The sequence below is a fragment of the Penicillium subrubescens genome, assembly GCF_028828155.1.
Source record: "Penicillium subrubescens strain IBT 31985 chromosome Unknown utg000002l_segment0_segment0, whole genome shotgun sequence".
In the NCBI taxonomy this organism is placed as follows: Eukaryota; Fungi; Ascomycota; class Eurotiomycetes; order Eurotiales; family Aspergillaceae; genus Penicillium; species Penicillium subrubescens.
Genome location: NW_026643152.1, coordinates 925,268 through 949,079, shown reverse-complemented (window position 1 = coordinate 949,079; position 23,812 = coordinate 925,268). Strand labels below are relative to the sequence as shown.

At 47.7% G+C, this 23,812-nt stretch overlaps 6 protein-coding genes across 6 annotated transcripts; 3 read left to right on the top strand and 3 right to left on the bottom strand.

Moving 5' to 3' along the window:
• Window positions 1-22: 22 nt before the first annotated feature.
• On the top strand, window positions 23-2,016 carry N7473_001768 (uncharacterized protein; the record flags this gene model as incomplete). The annotated part of the gene is made up of 6 exons (XM_057147708.1): window positions 23-343; window positions 402-671; window positions 729-870; window positions 937-1,673; window positions 1,764-1,854; window positions 1,919-2,016. Coding segments are annotated over 6 exons (1,659 nt in total), but the record flags the coding sequence as incomplete, so codon positions are not given.
• Window positions 2,017-6,790: 4,774 nt separating this feature from the next.
• N7473_001767 (uncharacterized protein) lies at window positions 6,791-7,339 on the bottom strand (the record flags this gene model as incomplete). Its single annotated transcript, XM_057147707.1, has 3 exons — window positions 6,791-6,895; window positions 6,944-7,229; window positions 7,284-7,339. 3 exons carry the CDS (start codon window positions 7,337-7,339, stop codon window positions 6,791-6,793), a joined length of 447 nt encoding a protein of 148 aa, XP_057011361.1.
• A 562-nt stretch (window positions 7,340-7,901) lies between these two features.
• N7473_001766 (FMN-binding negative transcriptional regulator) lies at window positions 7,902-8,708 on the top strand (the record flags this gene model as incomplete). The annotated part of the gene is made up of 1 exon (XM_057147706.1): window positions 7,902-8,708. The coding sequence occupies one exon, from the start codon at window positions 7,902-7,904 to the stop codon at window positions 8,706-8,708; it is 807 nt and encodes a 268-aa protein (XP_057011360.1).
• Window positions 8,709-11,088: 2,380 nt separating this feature from the next.
• On the top strand, window positions 11,089-12,690 carry N7473_001765 (homeobox domain-containing protein; the record flags this gene model as incomplete). The annotated part of the gene is made up of 4 exons (XM_057147705.1): window positions 11,089-11,696; window positions 11,768-11,905; window positions 11,982-12,391; window positions 12,461-12,690. 4 exons carry the CDS (start codon window positions 11,089-11,091, stop codon window positions 12,688-12,690), a joined length of 1,386 nt encoding a protein of 461 aa, XP_057011359.1.
• Window positions 12,691-15,048: 2,358 nt separating this feature from the next.
• On the bottom strand, window positions 15,049-15,552 carry N7473_001764 (uncharacterized protein; the record flags this gene model as incomplete). Its single annotated transcript, XM_057147704.1, has 1 exon — window positions 15,049-15,552. The coding sequence occupies one exon, from the start codon at window positions 15,550-15,552 to the stop codon at window positions 15,049-15,051; it is 504 nt and encodes a 167-aa protein (XP_057011358.1).
• Window positions 15,553-21,936: 6,384 nt separating this feature from the next.
• N7473_001763 (uncharacterized protein) lies at window positions 21,937-23,201 on the bottom strand (the record flags this gene model as incomplete). Its single annotated transcript, XM_057147703.1, has 7 exons — window positions 21,937-22,071; window positions 22,150-22,235; window positions 22,316-22,467; window positions 22,523-22,608; window positions 22,674-22,791; window positions 22,871-23,042; window positions 23,156-23,201. 7 exons carry the CDS (start codon window positions 23,199-23,201, stop codon window positions 21,937-21,939), a joined length of 795 nt encoding a protein of 264 aa, XP_057011357.1.
• Between the last annotated feature and the right edge of the window lie 611 nt (window positions 23,202-23,812).

Here is a 23,812-nt window from a genome sequence, read left to right as displayed (position 1 = left end):
TATCCACTTATTGATCTCTAACATGGGCTCTGTCATACATCCAACTCCCTCCTGGCAGAAGAGAGCCGCAAAAAAGCAACAGGAGCTTGCCAACACAATTCCACCAGCATGGAGGATCTCAGATGCCTTCAAGGCGACCTTTCCGGTGCCGTTCTCCGACCATCGGAATGACTTTATCAACACTGAGGCGATTCGTAAATCCGGGATCCTGACGGAACGCGAACTGAAAATTACTGGAGAATATGACGTTGAAGGACTGCTCTCCGCACTAGCAGACGGCAGCTTGACCTGCGCGGAAGTGACCCTGGCATATAGTAAGCGAGCTGCGGTTGCCCAGCAATTGGTAAGAGATGCTCCCTCTGATTTCGTACTTACTCCCTAATTCTGAACAACGAAAATAGGTCTCGTGCCTTACGGAGACCATGTTCACCGAAGCTCAGGAGAGAGCACAGTATCTCGACGCCCTCCGAGCCCAGGGGAAGGTGGCTGGCCCACTTCATGGGCTTCCCATCAGCATCAAGGATAATTTCCACTACAAAGGTACCGAGTCAACGATTGGAATGCTTTCTTTTCTTGATGAGAAGTCAACCAGAAATTCCCCGCTTGTGGATATCCTGCTCAAGCTGGGTGCGGTCCTCTATGTGAAGACAAATGTTCCCCAGACAATGATGGTAGGTTGGGTTCCAATATCCTGGTCCCGATAGGCTTCTCATAAAGCCATATTCCAGACCACAGATTCCCATAACAATGTTTTCCAACGTTGCCTGAACCCTTGGAATAGCGCCCTCGGACCCGGAGGCTCCAGCGGTGGTGAAGGTTCCCTGATCGCTCTCCGAGGATCTCCACTGGGAGTGGGGACGGACATTGGTGGTATGTAGCTTTCCCTAAAGATGGAAAAGAAGCCTTCCGCCAATACATTAACGTGGATATATGTAGGCTCGATCCGAATTCCTGCCCTGTGCTGTGGAACATACGGCTTCCGACCCAGCGCATCCAGGGTACCGAACGGGGGAATGCGCGGCTGCACCACTCCCGGCATGAAATTCCTCCTTCCTTGCGCCGGCCCACTGTCGTTGGGTCTGGACGGAATAGAAATATTTTTCCAGTCGGTTATGGGCGCTCGACCTGCCTTCTCTGATTCAACCGTCATCGACGTTCCCTGGAGAAAAGTCCCCCAAAAACCCAGCCTCCGAATCGGAGTCGTCGCTGAGGATCCCATCTTCCCTCTCCATCCTCCCGTTCGGCGGACCCTAGTGGAAGCCACCCACCTGCTGGAAGCGGAAGGCCACCAGATCATCCATCTTTCTCCCGAAGAAGGGCAGGTGATTCAACTGAACGAGGTCGCCTGGGGCATATTTAGCCTCGATCCGGCCGGCATGAACCACATTAAAGCCGGGGGAGAACCTGTGGTACCTGGGATGGAGTACATTTACAAACAGGGTGAGAAATTAAAAGGGTTTCACAAACCGTCCTGGTCGGATCTGAGTGAACTTGACCGCTTGAGTAAACTTGCTGTGTTTAACGCCCGAAGAGCTGAGCTGCGTGAAGATTACCGGAAGATGTGGGTGCGACATGATTTGGATATTTGTATTGCACCGCCCGCTCAAAGCACTGCTGTGCCGCATGATACATTTGGGCTACCTCCTTATACTGCCTTTTTGAATTCTCTCGATGTGAGTTTTCCTTTCTATTTCCCCCCACACTTCTATTCCAATCTAGTTCCTCTCCCAAGGTTCATATACTGAATGCCAACCTCTGTCTAGTATCCCTCGTGCATCATCCCATTCGGACAGGTGGGCCAGGAAGATTCTAACGGAACCTATGCAGTTGGGGAACACCAGATCGGACCTGAATGTGAGTCTAGCTCTGTCGTTCATGGAGTCTTTTTTAGAGCGGGAGGTAATCTCCGATATTGCAGACGATTTCAAAACGCTCGAGGGAGCGCCGTGTTCCATTCAAGTTTTTACCCCCACCATGCGCGACGAAGAGTGCCTACAAATGGCCAAGCAGATTGATCAGTGCTTGAAGAGAAAGATAGAAATATCTACCTAGGAAATTGATATAGACACCGCTAGACCTCGGCAGGAGTGTCGATTATCCAGGTTGGATTCCACTTGGAACCGCTAAGATTCAGGTTCTGGTTCCTCAAACACAGGAAATCCCGTGACATGCATATTTTGTGCATTCTTTTTGCCTGCATTGTTAAGTATCCTGCTTACTTCTCTACTGGAGGATAGGTTATACCATTTAGTTAGGAAGTAAAGAGGATTAGAAAGAAACAGATGAGGCTTTGTGATTCAATCCCTGGTAGTTCGATAGCTTTTCATGGACAAGGTCTTTATCTCATCTTGCACGCTTTAAAATTCACCCAGATGAACGTCTTTGAGTACTGCTCCCTCCGCATAGGCCACTACTACTAGGAAGAGAGATATCATCCTCATTGTCCTTATCATCCTTGTAATTCAGGTGAATGAGCAGTCCTTGGTGACTAGGTATAGTAGATTTCGAAAACATAGACACTTATACTTACTTTCCCAGTCTGACCCATAGGCTTCGTCAGGGTCCACAAATGGGCCCTAACCACCAGCCCACAATGAGCCCCCACTGGGGCCCATGAAAGCCCATTTTTGCATAAAATCAAGACCTTGGCGTAATTTCCAAAGATATAGTAAGTGAATAGTGTACTAGTTGGCCACCCTCCCTGGGACACACAAGCCTTATACGGTATCGTGGATCTTCGGGAAGTGTGTATAGCACACTTCCACTCAAGGGTTATCTTAGATCTTAAATGATATCTTCAATATAACTCAATTTCTGGTATATGCTATTGCTCCTCTTACATCCTATCCCTCATCTCAACAAACATTACGGTGGCTGAACCTTGTAGCAGGGAATAGGAACAAGTATATATACATGAACTCCCCGTCTCTGTAAAAGATAACTCGAAGAATGAACAAGAATCAATTTGCAAACCCTTATTTCAACAACTAAAGTAAGTGGGAGTAGATAATATTCCTGTTCTCGCAATATTATCCGTCTCGTAAAATTCCGACTGTTCGGTTTCAACGAAGATAAAGGCGAGCGAAAATGATAAAAGCCTCGGCGATGCGCTGGCATGCTAGGTGGCGTGGGTGTTTCGCTGATAGTTTTAACCCGGATTAAGCGAGCTTGAAATAGATCACAGAACGGTGATGTCGTTGAGAGCATACCCTAGTGGACCTCGGACACAATCCCCCCGAGGGAATTGTGGGTTAGCGAATCCCGACCAACTACCGTAGAGATTCTGCTGGAAAATTGGGCACCTAGACCTCAGGTCCGTGCATCTCCCAATACCCTCGAACGCCCAAGTTTCTGGCAAGAAAATATCTCAACTTGTTTGCAGGGACTGGGCCATTACTGCCACCTGGTTATTTAATTGAAAAGGGCAAAAAGAGCGGCGAGCCTCTGGTGAAGTCTCCTAACGACTAAGGAGTCGGCGCGTAACAGTGCACAACAGAATCTGATCATTCCTCTTGATCAGACACAAGTGACTGTATATAGAAGTGAAAGTCCAAGTTGATGTCCATATAACTGTCGTCTTCGTGTAGATAGTGCAGGAATTGTTCCTGATGCGGTCTCGTCTTGTATCACAACATATTTCAATTAGTGCTGAGTATACACTGGTCTCCCTTCTTTGATGGACAACTGTGGTAGTTTGCTAAACAAAGCATGATTTGTATGATGTCGAAGGGTCAGTTGGAGGTTGAAGCTAGCTATGAATTAAGAATTTCGCGCTTCACATCGGGATATGTCGAATTCATTCCGGTCTGGCTGGATTCCTGATCTGCAACAGCCTCAAATCACTACGCCAAATGGACGCTGTGAGAATATGTATGCGCGTGCTTTGTCTTCGTATGGTGGGCTTCACTTGCGTATGTGCCACGAACTTAGAAGGCTACACCTTTATTCCTGGCTTCTGCCAACATTGTGCATCCCCATTGGTCTCATTGACACTGCTGTCAGCGGCTTCGGCCAAAGTTCAACCAACAACTTGTGAGCATGAGCAAACAACCTCCTCATTTCCCTCCAGTGGAGCCGACGAAATGACGGATCGGGTCGCTCTTACAAGCACCGAGTCAGACGCCGTGGGAATTGAAGGGGCCGGGTCAGCAGCAGCTGTGCAGGTACGGATGAAGGTACGCTCTCGCATTGATATGTGGCTGGAACAGCGGCTGAGTCATCACGATATCGTCTCCGCTCCGCCTCATTTAACCAATCAGAGACGGAAAGATTTTAGTCAATTTCAATTTTGAGGCAGCCGCTGATGACATCGAACCTCCTTGTTCATTTCATTATCCAGGGGGTGCTCAAAAGCCTTCGATTCATGAAAGATGCCCACCAACGACGAAAATTTCCATCAACCTCGTCAAATTATTTATAACGAAGCGTACGACTTCATCACTTGCCGCCATGATAGAAGTCTACGCCCTCTCCGCTTTACCGATATCTCCCTTTCCGAGTTCTCTGATGAACTAGAGGGTTACTTATCAGTGTTAAACGGGGGCGGTAGTATTGCCTTCAGTCGCGGAGAGGACTTGGCCAGTATTCGCCTGAGCAAGTGCCTAGATAACCTTTTCCTAACCCCGAGGCCCCCCGTGAGGGAGAGGGACAACCATTGACCTGGACGAGGGTCGTCCTCTTTGCCGGCCCTCACTTTGAAGGACCATCAAAGCTAAAGATCGGAGAATCCTTGGTGGAACTACCCGAAGATGACCTTGAACTGCTTAGATCCGGTAGGCCTTGGCGTTTTCTGTACCCTTGGCCAGATAAAGACGATTGCGAAAAGGAAATTGGGTCGAGTGAGACGGCTCTAAAGGAGCTTAAAGATGCTCGGCAGATAATCCATGAAGGTGGGCACCTCATAGTCAGACCTCACTCTACAATGGTGCCTAGAAAGCTAAACCAGGTGATGGCAGTTTTGGAAAATATGTTGGTAGTTGAGCAACATCTCACGAATCATCACCATGTAGTTGCTCAACTCTTCCAAGATCAGCCCCATGCTACTCTTCAAGAGAAAGCTCCGAAACCTGGCGGTGCTCGAGGCAATCCTCTTGGTGAAGCCACTTCTGAGGCTAGGGCTTCGAGAGAAGAGACATTAAGCGACAGAGATCGACCTCCCACCCGTGGGGATACTCACCAACCCAACAGTGATCAAACTACTCTGCCAATCATTGAAGATCTACATGAAAAGGCGAGGCAGGAGGCTCTGTTTCGGGAAATAGTATGCAACACGAGAATCCACAGCCCATGAGTACTGCAAGTCAAGGACCCAGATTACATTTATCTGATTTTGTTCAGAACTTGAGCGAGTGAGTAAAGAAAAAAAAACCGAGATCCCAATTTTTTTTACTTTTGTTACTAACTCGTGAAAGGGTTCTCGATGATCCGAGAAATACAGAAGCAATGCGCTGGTCAGAAGATGGGCAGTCTATCTTTCTTGCTCTAGAGGACAACTTCCCTGCGCATTTGCTTGCACGGCTTTCCACCAAGAGCTACCAGTCTCTCGTTCGGCGGCTTTATTACCATGGGTTTCGCAAAATTGGGGGCGCCTATCGCCATGATCTCTTTATTCGCAGTCGACCCAGCTCCATATTGCCAGTTCGTCAAATGAGCCACTGCCCTTCCCATTCTTCGCCTATGCGTAATAGCGTTTCTCGATCTGGACCTCGATACAAAGTGATCAAAAAGAGGCGGGCAAGGCAAAGCGTTTGACGGTTGCTTGGATTTGATGTGTCCGGCTGTTTCTCGACGACAATTAAGATTGGTGCTATGGGATTTTGGTGTGGTTTGGTTTGGACACTGCTCACTCCATAGCTGTTTTTTGTGGCTGTTTATTGTTATCCCTTTTGTTTTTAGCTTCTGGCTCAAGTGTGCCGACCGAACAGCCTACCCCAAGTGATCAACATCGCCAGCCGCTGCTGATGCTGCCCCTTTAGCAGTAAGCAAGTCGCCAGGACGGATGTGTATGTAATAAGTAATCTGACAATTCTCCCACAGCGTGAGGCACATACACAACATTTTCCAATCAACTTGGTCTTCGTATTGATGTGCAGGAATTATTTCCGACGTTTGCGGCTGTATTCCTAAGCAGCAACTGCGTCATATCGCAACACGTGTGCGTACCACAACTCAGCCGCTACCGACTCGAACGGATCGTAGTTAGGATTCACGGACATAGCGGCACCACTAGTTGTCCGCAGATGGGCAGTTTGTTGCCAGGGTATATGTTGCGGACACAGTGGCACAGATTTCCGTAGTGGCGGTTGTTATCAGTACGTCCAATTTCACGGCTTTGTTCCTGATCAGCACAAACCTCATACATATCAGTACGATTTTCGACTAATCTAGTTTTATTGAATCGTTTCCGCTCTTGGGAAAGCTACCTTGTAGCTTTACGTCGACGTAACGACCCGATCGTAGAACCCGTCATATCCGCAACGGTGATTCTTGATTGGCTAATTTATGCACATGTCGGGTTCAGGATTCAACAAGAGAGGGTTGAAGTCTCCCATTTTAGAATATCATTGAATTAGTTGTGGTGTTGAATGTCACAGATAGGTTGGTTCACGGTGGGAAGAACAGCGAAGAATGGCCGTATAATCAAGTGATAACCATAATGTATGGGTTCAAATTGCAGTATAGGAGGCAATGAGGAGTACTGAAGGCCGTAGAATTTAACCAAGAAAACTTCCATTCTCAGATCAATCTAAGAAAATTCTCAACTCTCTTGAGTAATATGAGCTTGTTCTACCTATGAAGCACAAGGGCATTTGCCATATGTAGGGTCATAAGAGGCGCCGACATGGTTGTGGCCTGTGCCAGCATCATTAATGTCTGACAGAATTTGAAGCATAGTCTAGATTACCGTTAGTCTTCAAGATTTCGGACGAAGAGATTCACGTACCAATTGTCTCAACAGCAACATTGTACAAGCCAGTTGCTTCCAGAGTTGGAAGAGTAACTTGCCCATCGAGCCAGTAATACTCGTTATGCCAGTGATTAGCCTGATTGGTAAACCAAGTGTAGCCATCATCAGTGCCACCCGTGGCGTTGTGGCAAACTCCAGAAGGATTGTTAAATTGTTACAAAATGGAGCCGGCGTGTCAGCATATTGAAAGCCGCCTCCCCCAGCAACAAGCTTAAATGTGTCCGAATGATCGACAGATAAATCCTCAGTAGCACCAGCGTGTCTGGAAGCGATTTAGCAAATGCAAAATAGAATAAGGCTAGCACGCCGTTCGTACTTCCAGTACTCCACCTCCCGTCGCACCCTGATATACCCAGTTCCTTTCAATGTCATGTAATCACTGTTGTGGAATAAAAACCATGTGCCGGCTTGGTGTGTTGTCAGAATCATTTTTTATATGTAACCAGCTGATTGCTTACAGTACTTAGGGCACTCTACGTACGTACCAGTTCCTCTGCCGCCGGGTGGGGCTTTCCTATCTGAGCTGCCGCCGCTTTTATCAGGGCACTCAGAGTCAGGCTCACTGAGTAAATTTCAGTCCGGCCTCAGACTCACTAAGTACGCAGTATTGGAAAAATAGGGAAGTGGAGCATACGGGTGCACCAATGGAATGTATGATAGGTCTGGATTGCTATGAGACCCCTTGCTGGCAAATTAGATGGGCTCTACTATATGACTGATCTTGGCGGGATATAGTATGTCCTGCTCCGGGTATCCACATATCCTGCTGCGTTCCGACACTAGAAGGGAGTCGCACCCACAGGGAGAGTCGTGACTCACGCCATGTGAGTCACCTCGTTAGTTTTCCCTTGATCCACTAATTTTGACTACCTCTTTCCCTAGCTTCCTACACACGCTCGAAGATTTCAACTTCAGCCTTCATTTTCTCGCCACCATGTACCAACGAGACCTTTATACAGAGCCGTCATTACAGTTGCTCTTTGAATTTATCCGGGAGAATCCTCTTGGACTTATTACAACCGCGATTCCCTCGTCTTGCTACCCTTTGCTGCAATCTAGTCATATACCATGGGCTCTGAATGTTCACTCTCATGACGTCGAGGCTCCTGTGAAAGGCACGTTGCGAGGGCATATGGCAAGGCAAAATCCTCAATCGAAGGCTATGTTGGAAGAAGTCACCAATGCGCCAAATGGGAAACTGCAACACGATGTAATGGTTATGTTCACAGGGGCAGATCATCATTATGTGACTCCCAAGTTCTACACTGAAACCAAACCCCAAAGCGCCAAGGTAGTGCCCACATGGAACTACACAGCCGTTCAGATATATGGCAAAGCGACCATTTACCATGATTCATCCTTGCCAGAGACCTGGAGCTACCTTTCCAATCAGCTTCACGATTTATCACAGCACTGTGAAACGTCCATCATGGGCTACACGGGGAATCGTGAGAGTCTGCCACCGTGGAGTGTATTTGATGCCCCAAAGAGTTTCATTGAAGGGAAAAAACGGTCTATCATTGGGATCGAGATCACAATCGAGACAATTCAAGGCAAGTTCAAGATGAGCCAAGATAAAGGTCATGGCGACCGTCAGGGTGTCATTGCAGGTTTCAGAAATCTTGGATCGGATATTGGGACAAACATGGCTGACATGATTAAAGAGCGAGGAGACGCTCAGGATGCTAAGAAACGAAAGAAGTCTCTCAGATTGGATTGTGATAGACAGGTTGAAAAATGATATGTACGCAGCAATAAGATATTTGGATCAAGAAAAGGTGTCGGGATATATCCTTCTGTCAGCCGAGAGATAACATCCCTTGCTTGGTGTACGCATTCTTGCGCGGAGCTGTGGCTCCGGTGTTGTGACTGCCCAGTGTCGGCGCATGGGATTAAGGGGTATCTTGGAAGCTGACCTGACTGATCGATCTACATCTATCATCTATGAATCAATTGACTTTCGCTTTCGAGCATACATGCTGTCCACTTAACTGTGTACACAGTACCTAGCTGGTGATACCAACAAAAGGACATAAAGAAATATAGTGGAGCATGAACTTAAAAACTTCATTGATACTCACTAGGCACAAATTCGATGATTGAAACTCGTCCCGACTTGTGTCCCAACGCAAGAGTATTGTCTTTGACTGCCGAAGAGTGGGGTCGATACTCGGGAGGAAGCCATAGTGCCTTTTCGCCTCGAAGAGTCACCCACTGACCTTCTACTAGGAGCATACTGGCCTGGGTTCTAGTTGGACTGCAGGGCAGCATGTCACTGGAGGTTTGGATATTGAGGTTCCCAAGATTAGTATTGAGGTATGAACAACTTGCAGAAATTTCTAATTTGGTGACTACTCCCTCGACCTCAAGAGTCTTCTGTAGAGCGCCCGTGGCCACATCCCAGAGCCGGACAGTCTTATCCCATGACCCGGACACCAGTAGCCGGCCGTCGGCAAGAAGACCACCGAATCAACTAAGTCTGAATGGCCCTTGAGAGTCTGTAATTCTGCACTTCATCTCTCTTAAATATCTGACAACACGCGTATCCAATCTAGGCGTTGTTGAGGTTTCAGCAGTCTTCAATAACGCCGAGGCCGTACTAGATAGTAGGTTGCCCTCCCTGATGCCACCAGCCTTATACGGTATCCTGGCATTCGGGATGTGTGAATAGCATACTCCCGCTCAGGGGTTATATTAGTTTACGCTGTCTTTAATATCACTCAATTGCTGGCATACGATATCGCTCCTCCTAGATCCTATCTGTCGAGGCTAGTGGAGCAGTTACTTACAGCTGCCTCCTATTGGTTTCCTTCGTCCCCCGCCTTTCTTTGTGTTTTGTATGTAAATTACGGGGTTCCGAGACAACACTTCAAGTAACTCTCGAGTATCCCATGGGTCCTCTAAGACACGGAGGAATTGGTCCCATCCACATATCAACTATGGACCAACTCTGCAGATGTGTATTTAACATACCCTCTGCCTGCCACTCATTTTATCTACAATCAATCAATTCAATCTGTCAATCCTACTGATTGGTTCCCCTTCCAAAAGAATCCCCGCTCATTGCATACCATGCCGTACTGTATTAGCTTGTTCTGACAATAGGTGTCGGTTAGTCATCCAATGAAATGATCCGAAATGATCCGAAAAGATGTCACCGGCTGACACCGATTGGAGGTTGACATGAGATTGGATTCCGCTCTTCCCAGATCCCACACGATAATACTTTACGGTATCTTACTCAACTCCAACCGAACGCCAGGTTCCACGTACCTTCACTGGACTGGCAAGAATAACATACTGAAAATCGGGGTTGTTCAAGCGGTTATTGCATTCGCTGTGAACGCTTAGCTGTCGGGATGAACAAAGGCATCCAACTTTTGTAGAGCAAAAGAAGAGCGGCGAACCTGGTGAATATAACGGCAAAGAATACTGTCATGATACTGTCTGCATGGTCGAGAGTAAGATGAGATATAGGTGGCGTCGGAGAGGCTTAAACTCTATAGCTGAGGACCGGAATTTTCTGAATATAGGTTTCACATTGATTTGGTCTTTGAACCTGGCGACACTAAGAAAGTATGCAGTTGAAAATTTTTCCAATTGTTTTCAGTGCTGTACCAGATCGGCCCGACCGATCGCAGGGGGAACAGCGAGCACTACTCCGTAAGCAACCTAATTCTCTGATCGTGAGCATTGGCCATGCCTGTGGGGCCCGCGTCCATCCGAAACTCACTTCTACCCCCTGTTTGTGGGACCCTGCTCTCACAGGACAGTCCACGCTCTCTTACAGCAACATCGCAAGAGCATGGCCACGTTACCGGCAATTCACTGTTTTCCGCAGTACTGGATGGAACGTACAAAAGGTTCCGATACGAACCCCGGCACTTCGATCAGACCCACCCTCGTCTCGTCTCACGCAAAAGGTGTTTTAATTCTCTTGTCCCTTTTTTCATTTATTTTCTCTTCTTACGTGTGGAAGGTGGTTTGGCGTGTTTAGCTCTCGTTTAATCATATTTTCGGGATCCGTGGACTTCCATCTTGTCTGTGCTTGTCTAAATCTTAACTTGTTCGAGAGACTGCAATTTTCCGATCAAAGAAGGGCATATCAAAACATTCTGAATATGTCAATCGGCGTCCCTTGCCTCTGGGTGCCCTGGTTGTCCTCACCAGCTCCCCCGTCGCTGGCAATCACATCTCATCTATCCACAGTTGCTCGTCATGGAGAGCAGGTTTCTTCGACGCCATGGACGGTTTCCCCGCTCTTGACGCTGCCTGGGGAGCGAGAAACGACGATCTCTCTTCGAGAATCGTCGTCTGCGGAAATGCAACGGGCTGGTGCGAAGGCTGAGAATGCCTTGACCACTCCGGTGCCTGTGAGCGCGCCGGGCTCGGGCTTGGCCTCTGACCCGTATCGCGGGAGAGATATCCTATCGGACGATGTGGCTAGTCCTATGCCTAGAGCGGCGAGAGAAGATCTTCTGACACGAGCCAAGCTAGAGTTTCTGGTTCGGAGCCAAACGAGTTTGTCAATGTCTCAACTGCACATCGGGCCCTGTCGCACTGGAGAGACGACCAGTGCTCCCCAGCCTAGTCTGGACGCAAATGAAGAGCACGAGCACGATAGAGATTCCCCGATCGGTCCTGCAGATCGGAAGGGAGAGACGATAGGCAGCGATATGCCTCACATATCACCATCACTGGAGAAGAAGAAGAAACTAAAGCGGTTTCGGTAAGGACACAGGGCGTCGAGCCAAGTAGGTCCCGTCTGGACAGGACACGGCATGCTGACCCGAGCAACAGGTTAACACACAATCAAACTCGGTTCCTAATAAGCGAGTTCACTCGCCAGGCACATCCAGATGCTCCTCACCGAAAACGTCTGTCGCGAGAGATTCCAGGCTTAACGCCACATCAAGTCCAAGTGTGGTTCCAGAATAGGTAGAGCTGACCCTCTCTACGGTCTCTAAAAGAAGAGAAATTCTCGCTCGTTATTCTAACAATGTTATAACTATAGGCGAGCCAAGCTCAAGCGTCTGATGCCAAACGATCGCGAAAGAATGCTGAAGTCGCGAGCGTTGCCGGATGATTTTGACACTACCAAAGTCCTGCGCACGCCGTTTGATAACAAATCGACTAGACAGCTCCCCGTTGCCTTGCCACAGGGCTATGGGGTCCCGAGCCAGAGCTTTGCGGAGTGGAGAGCGCTGCGCACGGATCGTTTCCAACGTCCACACCCAGCCGACTACGTCGTCTCCCCTCTTAGCTCTGCGTCGACCACACCTATTTGTCCGATGGACCACTGTGTCCCACGGCACCCTGGTGGGATAATGGCAGCACCATACCATCAGCACCAGTTGTTTAAGGGCTCGGTATCACCGACAGATTCTCAGGGACCGCCAATAACCTATGACATGAGTAATATCGGTTGGTTCTTCAACTTGTCTTATCATGGTCAGAGAAACGATTTTACCTAACGAAAATATTGAAAATTAGGCTCGCAACCGCAAAGCAATCGGTTACAGTCACATCACGCAATGGAGCCACAAATACCACCTCACAGAAGAACTCTGTCGGCTCTCCAGTCCCTCCTAGTCTCCGCGCCCCACGAATACCAACAATACTCATATGCCAGTCCCTCGGGATCCATGGCTGGCCTTCCCTACACTCAATCCAACGCCTCCACCCTCAGTCTCCCGACATCCTTTGCCCCATCCGAGTCCTGACCCACCCTGCGGAGCGGATGCGGCCAAATCAACAGGGCATGTATTGCCTGCGAGCCAAGTTCGCCCTCCCCTTTCAACTACGCGAGTTATCCCCAACAATCGTAATGCGGCAGAACCACAACCCGACAATAATCTACTCAACTCTGGAGGTCTTCTGTTTAGGATGGACTGGTATCCCCACGCTATTTCTTTCCTTCATTCTCCGTTTTGGCCCTTGACGTTCGATCTATATTGGGGTGCTTTAATTCTAATATCTATATATCCCCTTCCTGCTTGTGGTAGATGCAATCGGGTTATAACAACCGCATTAGATGCCTCATATTTTAATCTTCCTACGTGTCTCCTTCACTGCCCATCCTCCACGAAAACGATTCCTTATTCCGCATCAAGTGAGACGCCAGCTAAATGTACACGCCTACCTTATTCTTACCCATGATGTACATATGCTAACAATTCCACAGCGCTAATAACGTGCGGTCTAGAGCGTATTCGGCACCGAGATATATCTTATGTGGCAGATCAGCCCCTCTCCTCAGCTTTCCTACGATCCGCCAACCTCGAAAAACTGAACTAACTAGCTTCTCATTATATTCCTCAAAATTTCTCCGATGACGACACCGTTGACTACTGTTCACCAACATAATTAAAGCTACAGGCGGTTATTTTAGGGACAACAGATTGTATGCCTTACCTTTTGACATACCGGCCTCAACGCTCTGCTTTGCCGAACCGGTTGTGTTCCGAACTAGTAGTGTTCGAGTGGGCCTGCGCTACTAGTGATGTTTCTCCACCAGAGCAGTCGTTGTGTGATATGCGGTCATGGGAGACCGCGCAGTTACGTTGTTCAGTATTAAAGCCCTTGCATTCTTGAGGGCATATGGCTGTCCCAAATCTCCACCAAGCCCCACTGATGATTACTACCCGTAAGGTTGCGCAACGTCATTACTCTGGCTTAATCCACAACGTCCGCTTAAATATTCCAACGCGTTTCGGAGATGGGCTGCGCAGCAAAGTAAGCTCGAATTAGCTTTGCTCCGACTAGACACCATCTCCCAACTGTCTTTGTCTCGCGGCAGTTGCTTATGTCAAAATAAGGGCCCAGGAGAGCGCAAGAATAGGAGATGTGGAAACTGGCACCCGAAAGCTCCCGATGTTTCCATATACTGTTTCTCGCACTAGCGCCAGATATCTTATAGCTTCCCCGCTCAACAAGTTCCTCCGTACTCCCAACAAATTCGTCCCTCCTCAATCACAGAATCGCCAAAAGTTACAATCCCATGTTCAAAGTACCTATCTATATCAGAAAGCCGCTGCGTTTCCGGCTCAATTTCTGCAGAACCTAAGATTCACTCGTAGAGCTCAACGACACTATCGGGGCATCCAGTATTCAAACAGGCGCTCGCTCGCGGGCCCGGAGTAGCAATAGTCCAGGAATTGGCGCAAACAATAGGATCTCAGCCGATAAACCAAGGGTTTTCGGCAAAGGCAGGACAGGTGCTAGAATAGATAGAGCCAACGTAGGTGTTCCAGATACAGCCGTTTGCAGTATCGAAGGGAACACAGGAGATGATTGGAGCGCCAGAGCTGGCTTATTGCTTTTACGCCAACGCACTACGTTGCCTCCAACACCACCACCTTATGATTACTTTCGCTTCTTATTACTTCTTATCCAGCCCACTCTCAACTGGTACCTAGCAGTTAGGCCCATTGGATATTTCGCGGAATAAGTTAGGGAACACTGGGATGATGACACATCTATTGTCTCGATCTAGAATGCGCCGGCGCGGCTTCCCAACAAATGGTGTATAGTGACAAAATCAGTTCCAAACGAGTGACTCAAGAGTTAGACAGCAACCCAGCCATTAGTGGGCGAAAGTTGAACATCTTAGAATAATGAATAGCAAAGCATCTGAAAATATGACGATGCAAAACCTAAGGGTGTTTCTTCAAGAAGCGACGAGGGCGGAAGCGGTACCATCCGTTCGCAGGAGCGTCAGGACGACCATTCTTGATCCAGCCAGGAGGAATCTTGCAAGCAGGGCCAAAGGGCGGTCCCCAAGTCTTAGCGTCGGAAGGATTACAGCTGGTACCGTTGATAGTGATAGTGCCGTTGAGCGTTACAGGAGAAGTGCGAATACTGTCCGATCCTCCCGGACTGAGTGCCGAAAATTCCACTCCCCGTTTCCTTTAGAAGCCTAATCAAGAGTGCCTGGATAGGTGTAAGGCCACCGAATAGCTCGAAATAGAGCTGACGGCGGATGTTGTAGATATCTCTAATACGAGCGGAGGTAAAACCTTGTTGGTAGAGGCTTGTGAGAATCTGCTGAGGCGTGATTCTTTGCGAGATGTGGGTCCGAACTACGATATAAATCGCTCACGCTGACGGCGGCGTTGTACTGGCATAGCTGAGGCTGGAATAGGGCCGTGATTATGCCTATGCTGCTGCACGCGAAGGGTCCAATCTCCAGTGGGCTCGAGGCGAATGACAGCGCGCCACTGACACTTAGTGGCCTTTTTGTAGGACTTTCTCTTTGGATGATCTCGAGCTTTTGGTCGGTTATATCCACGATCGCAGCGAAGATACACCGTCTTCAACGTGCGATCTCGCCTTTTCTTAGAGTTTTTGATCACCGCTCCGAAGCCGCTGCCAGATAAGCAGGCCTGCTCGTTGATCCAGTCTATACCAGCCAAATACGTAGGCCAGGTCATATCTGGGACGAGGATGGCATCGTCGGAGGCATCGTCGGGGGCTTCGATGGGGGCTTCGCTGGGGGCAGCAAGGTCGATCGAGGGCATAAAGATGGCCATATCAAGCTCGTCAAACACAGGCAAGAGCGTATCGTCGAATTGGGTGCTTTCCATGGCGATTGAGGGCCAAAAAAAGGCAAAAATTAGGTTGTAGAAGGCTGCTTTTACTATGTGAATAAGAATGTGGGAAGTTCATTAACACTAGTTTCTCAGTAGGCAACAGACATTCATCTGCTGCCACAGTAATTTAGCTGTAGCAGGATGTACCGCTGTCACAAAAGGAGGAAATACGGAGACTGCGCCTTACACTGTTTAGTAATGGGGGCGTATTTTTAACAGATCCCTAATATTAACTCAACAACTCGAGTCCACAGAAATGAATTCCACTAGTTCAACTTTCTGTCCTATTTTTTTCATTAGATTTTCCCGGTTGATATACACCAATTCTGCGCAAGAGAATATCAAGCAGCGAAACTTTATCGCATGGGGTGAGATGGTGATGTGGTGAGGTGGTGAGGTGGTGAGGTGGTGAGGTGGTGAGGTGGTGAGGTGGTGAGGTGGTGAGGTGGTGAGGTGGTGAGGTGGTGAGGTGGTGAGGGGGCGAGAGGGCGAGGTGCGAGTTTATTCGCAACGGTGACAAGTGAAGCCTTTCAACGTTTAATCTTCGATTGTTCAACAGTGAGCTCCAATAAAATTCTAAAGTCCTTCCTGACGATCCATTATTATTATTATTATTTCCTCAGGCTTTTCACGACCTTAGGTCGTATGGAGCCTCCTAGCTAGTGTGCACCGCTCCATAGGATATGTACATTTGATAGCGTTACCACATGCGCGATCTCCAATTCAGCCTTCTTCCTCACCCTTCAAGAGCCAACCGTCCGTCTCCATTGCAAACGCGATGACGGCTCGGACAATCTTGACGTCGGGTTTCCATGCCCTTCCATTCGGTTCACTCACATCCTCTACGATCTCAGGTTTACCTCCTAGCATCTGCGATAGACTACCGAGGCTCGGACCCGCGGCTTCAATCAGTGCGCGACGCTGTTCATTCCACCGTGTACATCAAAGCAAGAAATGCGGGACAGTTTCACGCTCAATGCCACACTCGCACAAATCACAATCAGTCTTGCCGATCCGATGAAGATATCCATTCAGTCTGGCTTGAAGTTGGTATGTAGGAAGAAGCGATTTTGGGAGGGGTGTACGGGACGGCCGGGAATTACGTTAACTAAGTTAGTTAGTTACTGTATTTAGAAGTTGTGGTTATTTAGATGATCTAATAGTGGACAGGACATGGGCAGAATGGTGACAACTCGCGATCGTCGCAATAATGTTGTTTATCGAGATGTACCGTATGTTCTGTTGATAATTATACCCTTAGTCAATCCCCCTATTATTATCTTCTCGTTTCTCACGCACAAGAGTTAATCGGAATGGCCCTACAGAGCTCGGCTTTACCACCCAGTTTACCTCCACCTCAAACTTCTCAAGCCCCCCTATCTGCCGCATAGGCTCAAGGATCTGGTCTTCCCATATAGATATTTGAGGAAGCGAGTCACGTATTAGTCTGATATAGAGCGTTTGTAATCCACTCATGCACGCGAACGTCCTCCAGAGAGGTTTCCAGCGTCTATCGAACCCCTTCTCCACGAGCTCAGAGTAAGCTGCTCCCGTCCCGTAAGGGTAATCTATCTCAGTCTCTGAAAATATCCATTCCAACCGAATGCTTCGAATACATTTCATGCGCTGATGGAGAATGGTTGACGTAAATAAGGTGATTGTTGTTAGATTCCTAAAAATAAACGTATTTCGTGCGTATAGGAGAGTGATGGCTTCACTGTAGCTATATTTATAAATCCGTTAGTCCACATACAGGTTCCAGCGAACTAAAAAATCGATGACATATCTCGATTTTGAAAGAAGTCCCGGATTCCGACGGTGAGATCACTTACATTCGGCGACAGGTGAGCACAACCGCTAATAGATTCCGCGAAGCATAACAAGAGGTGTAAATCCTTCGATAGCAGTGAGGCGAGCATAGTCCAACTGCACTCGAACAACGGCGAAAGACAAGTTTCCCAGAGTCCCAGAAAATATGGAAGTCTGATGCAGCACGGTAGGTCCCTGCTAGTTTGTCAGGAGCGTGGAAAGTCCATGCATAGATCACTTCTCGCAGCTCCAGTGGAAGTCTCTTAAAAAGGACTGATTGCGTTTGCTCTAGAGATTTTTGTCTCCGCCAGAAGATCCTGGCTGGCTTGGTAAGGGGCATTGTGAGAGCTCGTTTGCGTGAAGTCATCTCGGTTGTACCTTGCGGTCATCATTATGGTAGGGGGTAAAGTGTCGAACTGGAGGCAGCCTACGATACCAGAGTGGGTCCTGGTTGCATGATTATTCAGCATCGCCCCTTCCTGCCCTAACGTAATTCCCGCCCGTCCGGATCACCCGCCCGTCCGGATCACCTACACCCATTCGAATATTTCAAAATCGATTATCTCAACCAAAATCTATCAATTTAACTAGATATAGCGATTTTTACATACATTAATCCTGTGACCAATCTCCCTGCACCCACTACACCTAGGCGGAGCCCTAGCTGCTGGCCTAGTTGGCTGACTAGGTAATTCGACCTCTGCATGCGAATCTACCCCATCGTCTTCCTCTGGCTGGTTTAGCTGCTCAGCTAGCTGTATAGCCTCTTCAATGGTTAAACCCTCTGCGCAGGGTATCCTTTTAGTTGACCGATTGCGCTTTTTGACCATCTTCTCATTCGCCATGCGTAGATTCGTGACATCCTCTGCTAGTAAAGCACCGCCGTGTAGCGCTAGAGCGCACCCCTTGATTATCTGGTCTAACATCTCTTTTGATGGGCTCGGAGGGCTATTTGACCGCCGCTTTAGTAGATCTTTTAACATAGAAGCTTGCTTAAATAGCTGAGCGGCTGTTCTAGGCGTTTGTGGTGTAAATTGGCTAGATCTGCTGCTTGGCCGGCTGCTTGGTGGTGTTGGAGTTCGTAGAGAGATATTAAGCTTGTTAAGCACTCTCTCAGCATCTAATAGTACTAGACCACTAGCTGCGAAGCTGTTTTTGATAGTAGGATTGGTTGATTGGAACGCTTCTAGGCGCGCGTTCTGGTAATCCACTAAGAAATCGTGCTTGTCGATATGGTTATATCCTCTACGCGCAAGATCGCTAACGAAGCGACCGTACGCGCGCTTAACTACTGCAAAACACCCAACATCTAGTGGCTGTAGTAGATGCGATGAATGCGCAGGCATACAAAGTGGTATAATATCGTTTTCGGCACAGATTCGGTCGAATTGGGGCGTAAGGTGGCTACCATGGCCGTCAAGAATTAATAGCCGAAATCGACCTCGTACGCGCGAATTCGTGTGTGGGATAAAGTGCTTTTCTAGCCAGCGTAGACCAATCTCATCGGTAGTCCAGCCATTCTTTGAGACCTCGATTCGCCAGTCTTTCGGTAGGTTTTCGTTAAACCATCCTGCAATAGCCACTTTGCCTTTAAAGACTATACATGGCGGTAGTGAATAGCCATCTGCGCAGATTACTTCGATCGTAGTAACCCATTCGCGATTTCCTGGTTGTAGAAGAGATCTCCGACCGTAGTATTCAGCCCTTGTGACTACTTTCTGCGAAGATATAAGGCCCATTGCGAAGCCTGTCTCATCAAAGTTGTAGATATCCTCTGGTTGTATACCGTTCTCGTCAATTACACTTTGTACGGTCGCGAACCACTGCCGAATCGATTTCGGATCTTCGTTTAGGGCTCTTTGGTAATCGTATCTTCGCGAGAAGCGTGTACGAAGCTCAGGGCGGCGGTTAATGAAGGATGAGGGCCAATTCTTGCCGATAGTAGGTGGTGGTAGGTTACCACGCGCAGCCAGTAGGATATTAGCCATTTCTCCCACAGTTACTGGCCTAGGGGCTGCTCCACGTGAATCCATAGAGATTATCCACTCAGTAAGTGAATCCTCTTCTAATTGGGTTAATTTATGGCTTGTTGGGCGCTTATCCACGCGTGACATTCGACCTTCAGTACGCGCATGAAGAGTAGTGTAGGGTAGCTCATATAGCTTTGCTGCTGCGCGAATTGAATTGATGCGGCCCTCTTTCAAATCAGAAAGGGCTAATAAGATCTTGCCCTCTTGACTTGCAGCTTTCTGCCGGGATTCAGGGCGAATTGGTGTCATGGTAGGTGGTTGAAGTTGGTAGGTAGGTAGGAATACGCGATTTTGGAGGTGGTGATCCGGACGGGCGGGTGATCCGGACGGGCGGGAATCACGTTAGTTAGTTAACTAACTAACTTATGGCCATACAGCTTACTCGGGTGGTTACAGTGACATTACAAAAATATTTAGACCCCCTGCTCACACCGCCTAGAACACTCCCTACCGCCTACTATATCCGCTTAACTAGAAGATTTAGCATATTGCTAAGAGGCCGCAATTTGCGCAATAATCTGTAAACAGATAGTCCTATAGACACATAGCCCTCTCATTTCATCTAATATTCTATCCATCGTTATGGAAATCAATTTCTTGGACTCTCTGGGGAAGCTTTTTGTAAAGGCAGAATATTATGTAATAATAGGGTGGGGCCCGGGGTCCAAATATTTATGTAACCTGACTGTACTCGTTTGATATATTACCATTCAATACGGGAACGCTCATTCAAATACCGGAATAACCATATCTGGCATGCGATTAGGGTTTGAAAGAGCATCCCAATGCTTCTGTCGAGGATAGTGGAGCAGTTACTTACAGCTGCCTCCTATTGGTTTCCTTCGTCCCCCGCCTTTCTTTGTGTTTTGTATGTAAATTACGGGGCTCCGAAGTCACTTTCGAGTATCCCATGGGTCCTCTTAAGACATGGAGGAATTGGTCCCATCCACATATCAACTATGGACCAACTCTGCAGATGTGTATTTAAACATACCCTCTGCCTGCCACTCATTTTATCTACAATCAATCAATTCAATCTGTCAATCCTACTGATTGGTTCCCCTTCCAAAAGAATCCCCGCTCATTGCATACCATGCCGTACTGTATTAGCTTGTTCTGACATATATTAAACACTAATATATCCCAAGACTATCTACTTATCCTTAAGCGTTGAGATATGAAGTTGTGAAATATTGCATTTAGTATGGTGCTTTGGGGTAGCTAGGACGGCCGGGTGGCTAGATCGGCCGGGAATTAGTTACGTTAACGTAGTTCACGGCCGACCTGATAACCCGGCCGACCTGATAACCCCAAAACACCATACTAAATGCGATTTTTCACAACTTCATATTTCAACCCCGAAGGCGAAGAGTGTAGTCTTGGGAGACCTTAGTGTTTGATATAGTATGCTAAGTATTTTTATTAGGTCGAGAAATATTTTAAGTTGTTACAATGTTGATATATATGTCTGCATCGCTCGATCGGAGCGTATTTTTGGTAATATAGGTAAATAATCCTGTTCTGAATATTTTAGTCATGCTACACCGTTCCTAATGCTAAGAATTTAGATGCTACTAAAAATCAAACAAAAAATGCTTCTGGTTGTTGATATACCGTGACCTAAAAAATCGCATTTAGTATGGTGTTTTGGGGCTATCAGGTCGGCCGGGTTATCAGGTCGGCCGTGAACTACGTTATTCTATTTTGATGATTCAAAAGTTTTATAAACGCCAAGGGCTCGATTTTGTGCAAAAATAGGCTTCTATGGGCCCCTAATGGGGGCCCATCGTAGGCTGGGGGTTGGGCCATGGGCCGAAGTCCTCGGCCCATTCGTGGGCCCTGATGAAGCCTACCTATAGCTCCACCGAGAGAAACTTCCCTATCGTCGAGAATCAATTTTCTACAACCGCTACCGGGACCAAATGATATTTCTAGTTCTTTGGACAGATCCCCATATCTGTCCGAAACTAAAATAGCGCGATAAACGGGGGCAGTGGTTCACAAAAATGAGCTAGAGACACGGGCCGTGTTCCATGACTATGGCGACGGAAACAGGGAGACTTATGAAGTGGATTCTTCTGCTTCTTTTCGCCCTACTAGCCAGATTGATGGCTCAGGTCTGTCTACGTATGGTTATGTACCTGTTACTCCTTTCAATTTGTCTGATTTGAAGTTACGGAAGCGAAGAAAACGTGGCGATTGAAAAGATATCTTGATAGAGATCACGAGTCTTCTAGGCCTCATATGTGAGATGTCAGCTGTAAAATACGGACGTCGCCGCTAAACCGTACTTTTTACAACGGTCGAAATTCGTCAAATGCAAGTGCACATGGATCTTGCTGCTCGCATGGAGCTTCGACGACGCTTGTTATAAAAGAGATATAGATGTAGATGTGAAGAATGGACTCTAAAATTGAAAGAAGGACTGCGAGAATTCTACTCCCATTGTATCCTCAAAAATCGAAAGAACCTTAGAATATTGTCCGATGGCAAAGCACACCACCGGTTCCAAACTCAAACTTCCCAGGTAAAGCACAGATCAAAACTCGCTACTCTTCATCAACTCTACTATACGGTGGAACGCTCCTTGGCGCTGCTGTTCCCAGCTTTCAAAGGCTATCTTGGATAGCCCTACGGGGATCTGCTCATCACCCGCCTGAAGCCGTTCCATGGTCTGCATAATCAAGTTAGAAATCAGTCGCAGAGAGGGTCAAAACCTGATCCATAACAGGTCAACAGGGGGCAGCTCCACCTCTTCAGTAAACTGTTCTACCGGTATGCCAAAACTTTTCCCTGCCTGCCCCATGTCGGGCTGGTGCTTTGCATCATGGAGTTCGGCTGCAAATTAACAAGGTTAACAATTTCCAATCTTTTGTTTCTGTTTGACCAGGAAGAGTCCGATCGTCATTTATACGTACTTTGTACAATAGGTGGGAAGATCTCGATGACTTTGGTATTTGTGCCCTTGAGCTGTTCACGTAGACACAAGATCCATTGGTGAAGAGCAGCCTTGGAAGCACAGTAGTTGGAGCAGCGGAGAATGGGAACAAGTGCAAGATTTGAAGAGGTGCTGACGCGCGTCTGTTAGTAATATGTCGATAGTGAATCACTTGTAAACGACTTACAATATAAGGGATGTTGGGGTGTTCTCTTTAGCCATGAAAAAAGGCAAAAATTCTTTAGCCATCGCAACGTAGGAAATGTAGTTGACCTAAAATAAGACCCGCTCAATACCAGGCAAAGAGGCTGTCGGCGCACGCCAATGCTTCAACCTACCGTCATTTCCTCCTGGATGTCACTCATAGAGATCGTTTCTGGCTCACTAAATACCGAGCGACGTTGGATACCCGAGTTGACGAAGACGCAGTCCAAATCGGGATGGGACGATGTCACACTAGCCACGTCAACGGAAACTTCATGAGTATGCAAACGGTCAATCTCGGAAGGACTTGTAAGCCGATAAAATGAGGTACCTCTTCACGAAGCTTTGGATTTCATCCAACCGACTAATATCGAATTGGAAAGATACGGCCTTGTCTGTGCCCTGCTCCTGGACAAAGGAATCCAGATGTTCCTTTCGTCGACCGACTGCGATCACAAAGCGACCATCTTGGATAAGACTTGCGGCCAAAGCGCGACCGATACCTGGGAATGTCCGTTAACCCTGGGAAATTTTTTGGTTTGGTTTAATACCATCTCCAATAATCCAATAAAGAGGGATTATGTGTAGGAGTCTAGCACTGGAATGTAGTACCCACCAGACGTAGCCCCGAGAATGAGAATCTTTCTGTATGGAAAAGCCATGGTGGTAGAGGGACGAGTCTGGCGGATTCGAAAAAATACCTCTTTCGCACTCACCACGGGGTCCAATTCCTTTTATGACCTGCGGCATTATCCACGCCAGTATGATCCAGACTTGATATAAGACAACTGCTGATCATATGGGTTGATCACTATGTCTCCTTTCATCCAGACAAGCCAGGCAGGGGTCACAAACCCCACCATCATCAGCTGTCATTAGTAGAACGACCCGAAGTACGTCCCCACAATACGATCAAAAACTGGCAATACGGCAATTTTCAGATGCACAGAAACATGGTTCCCCAAGCGGAATCGTCGGAATCGTGCCAGCGCTATCGGTGGGGTACCTACCGTTACTTCTTCGGTTGCTTGTGGCTCACTCATCCGTAGGATCCGCCTAGTACACTACGTGGTTCCAGATGGGGAAACCATAATCTAGTTTAGCAAAAAGATAGATTATGGCCAATATCTTTGCCTCTGTAGACCTCTTTTAGAGGAAGGTTATTCTTTTTGTGGAGGCGAATATTCGTAAGCTTCGCATAGAAATGAACACGGCCTATCAATTTTACCCCACCAGTATTGTAACTCTGTCTGGCGTTCGGAGAACTTTCCTC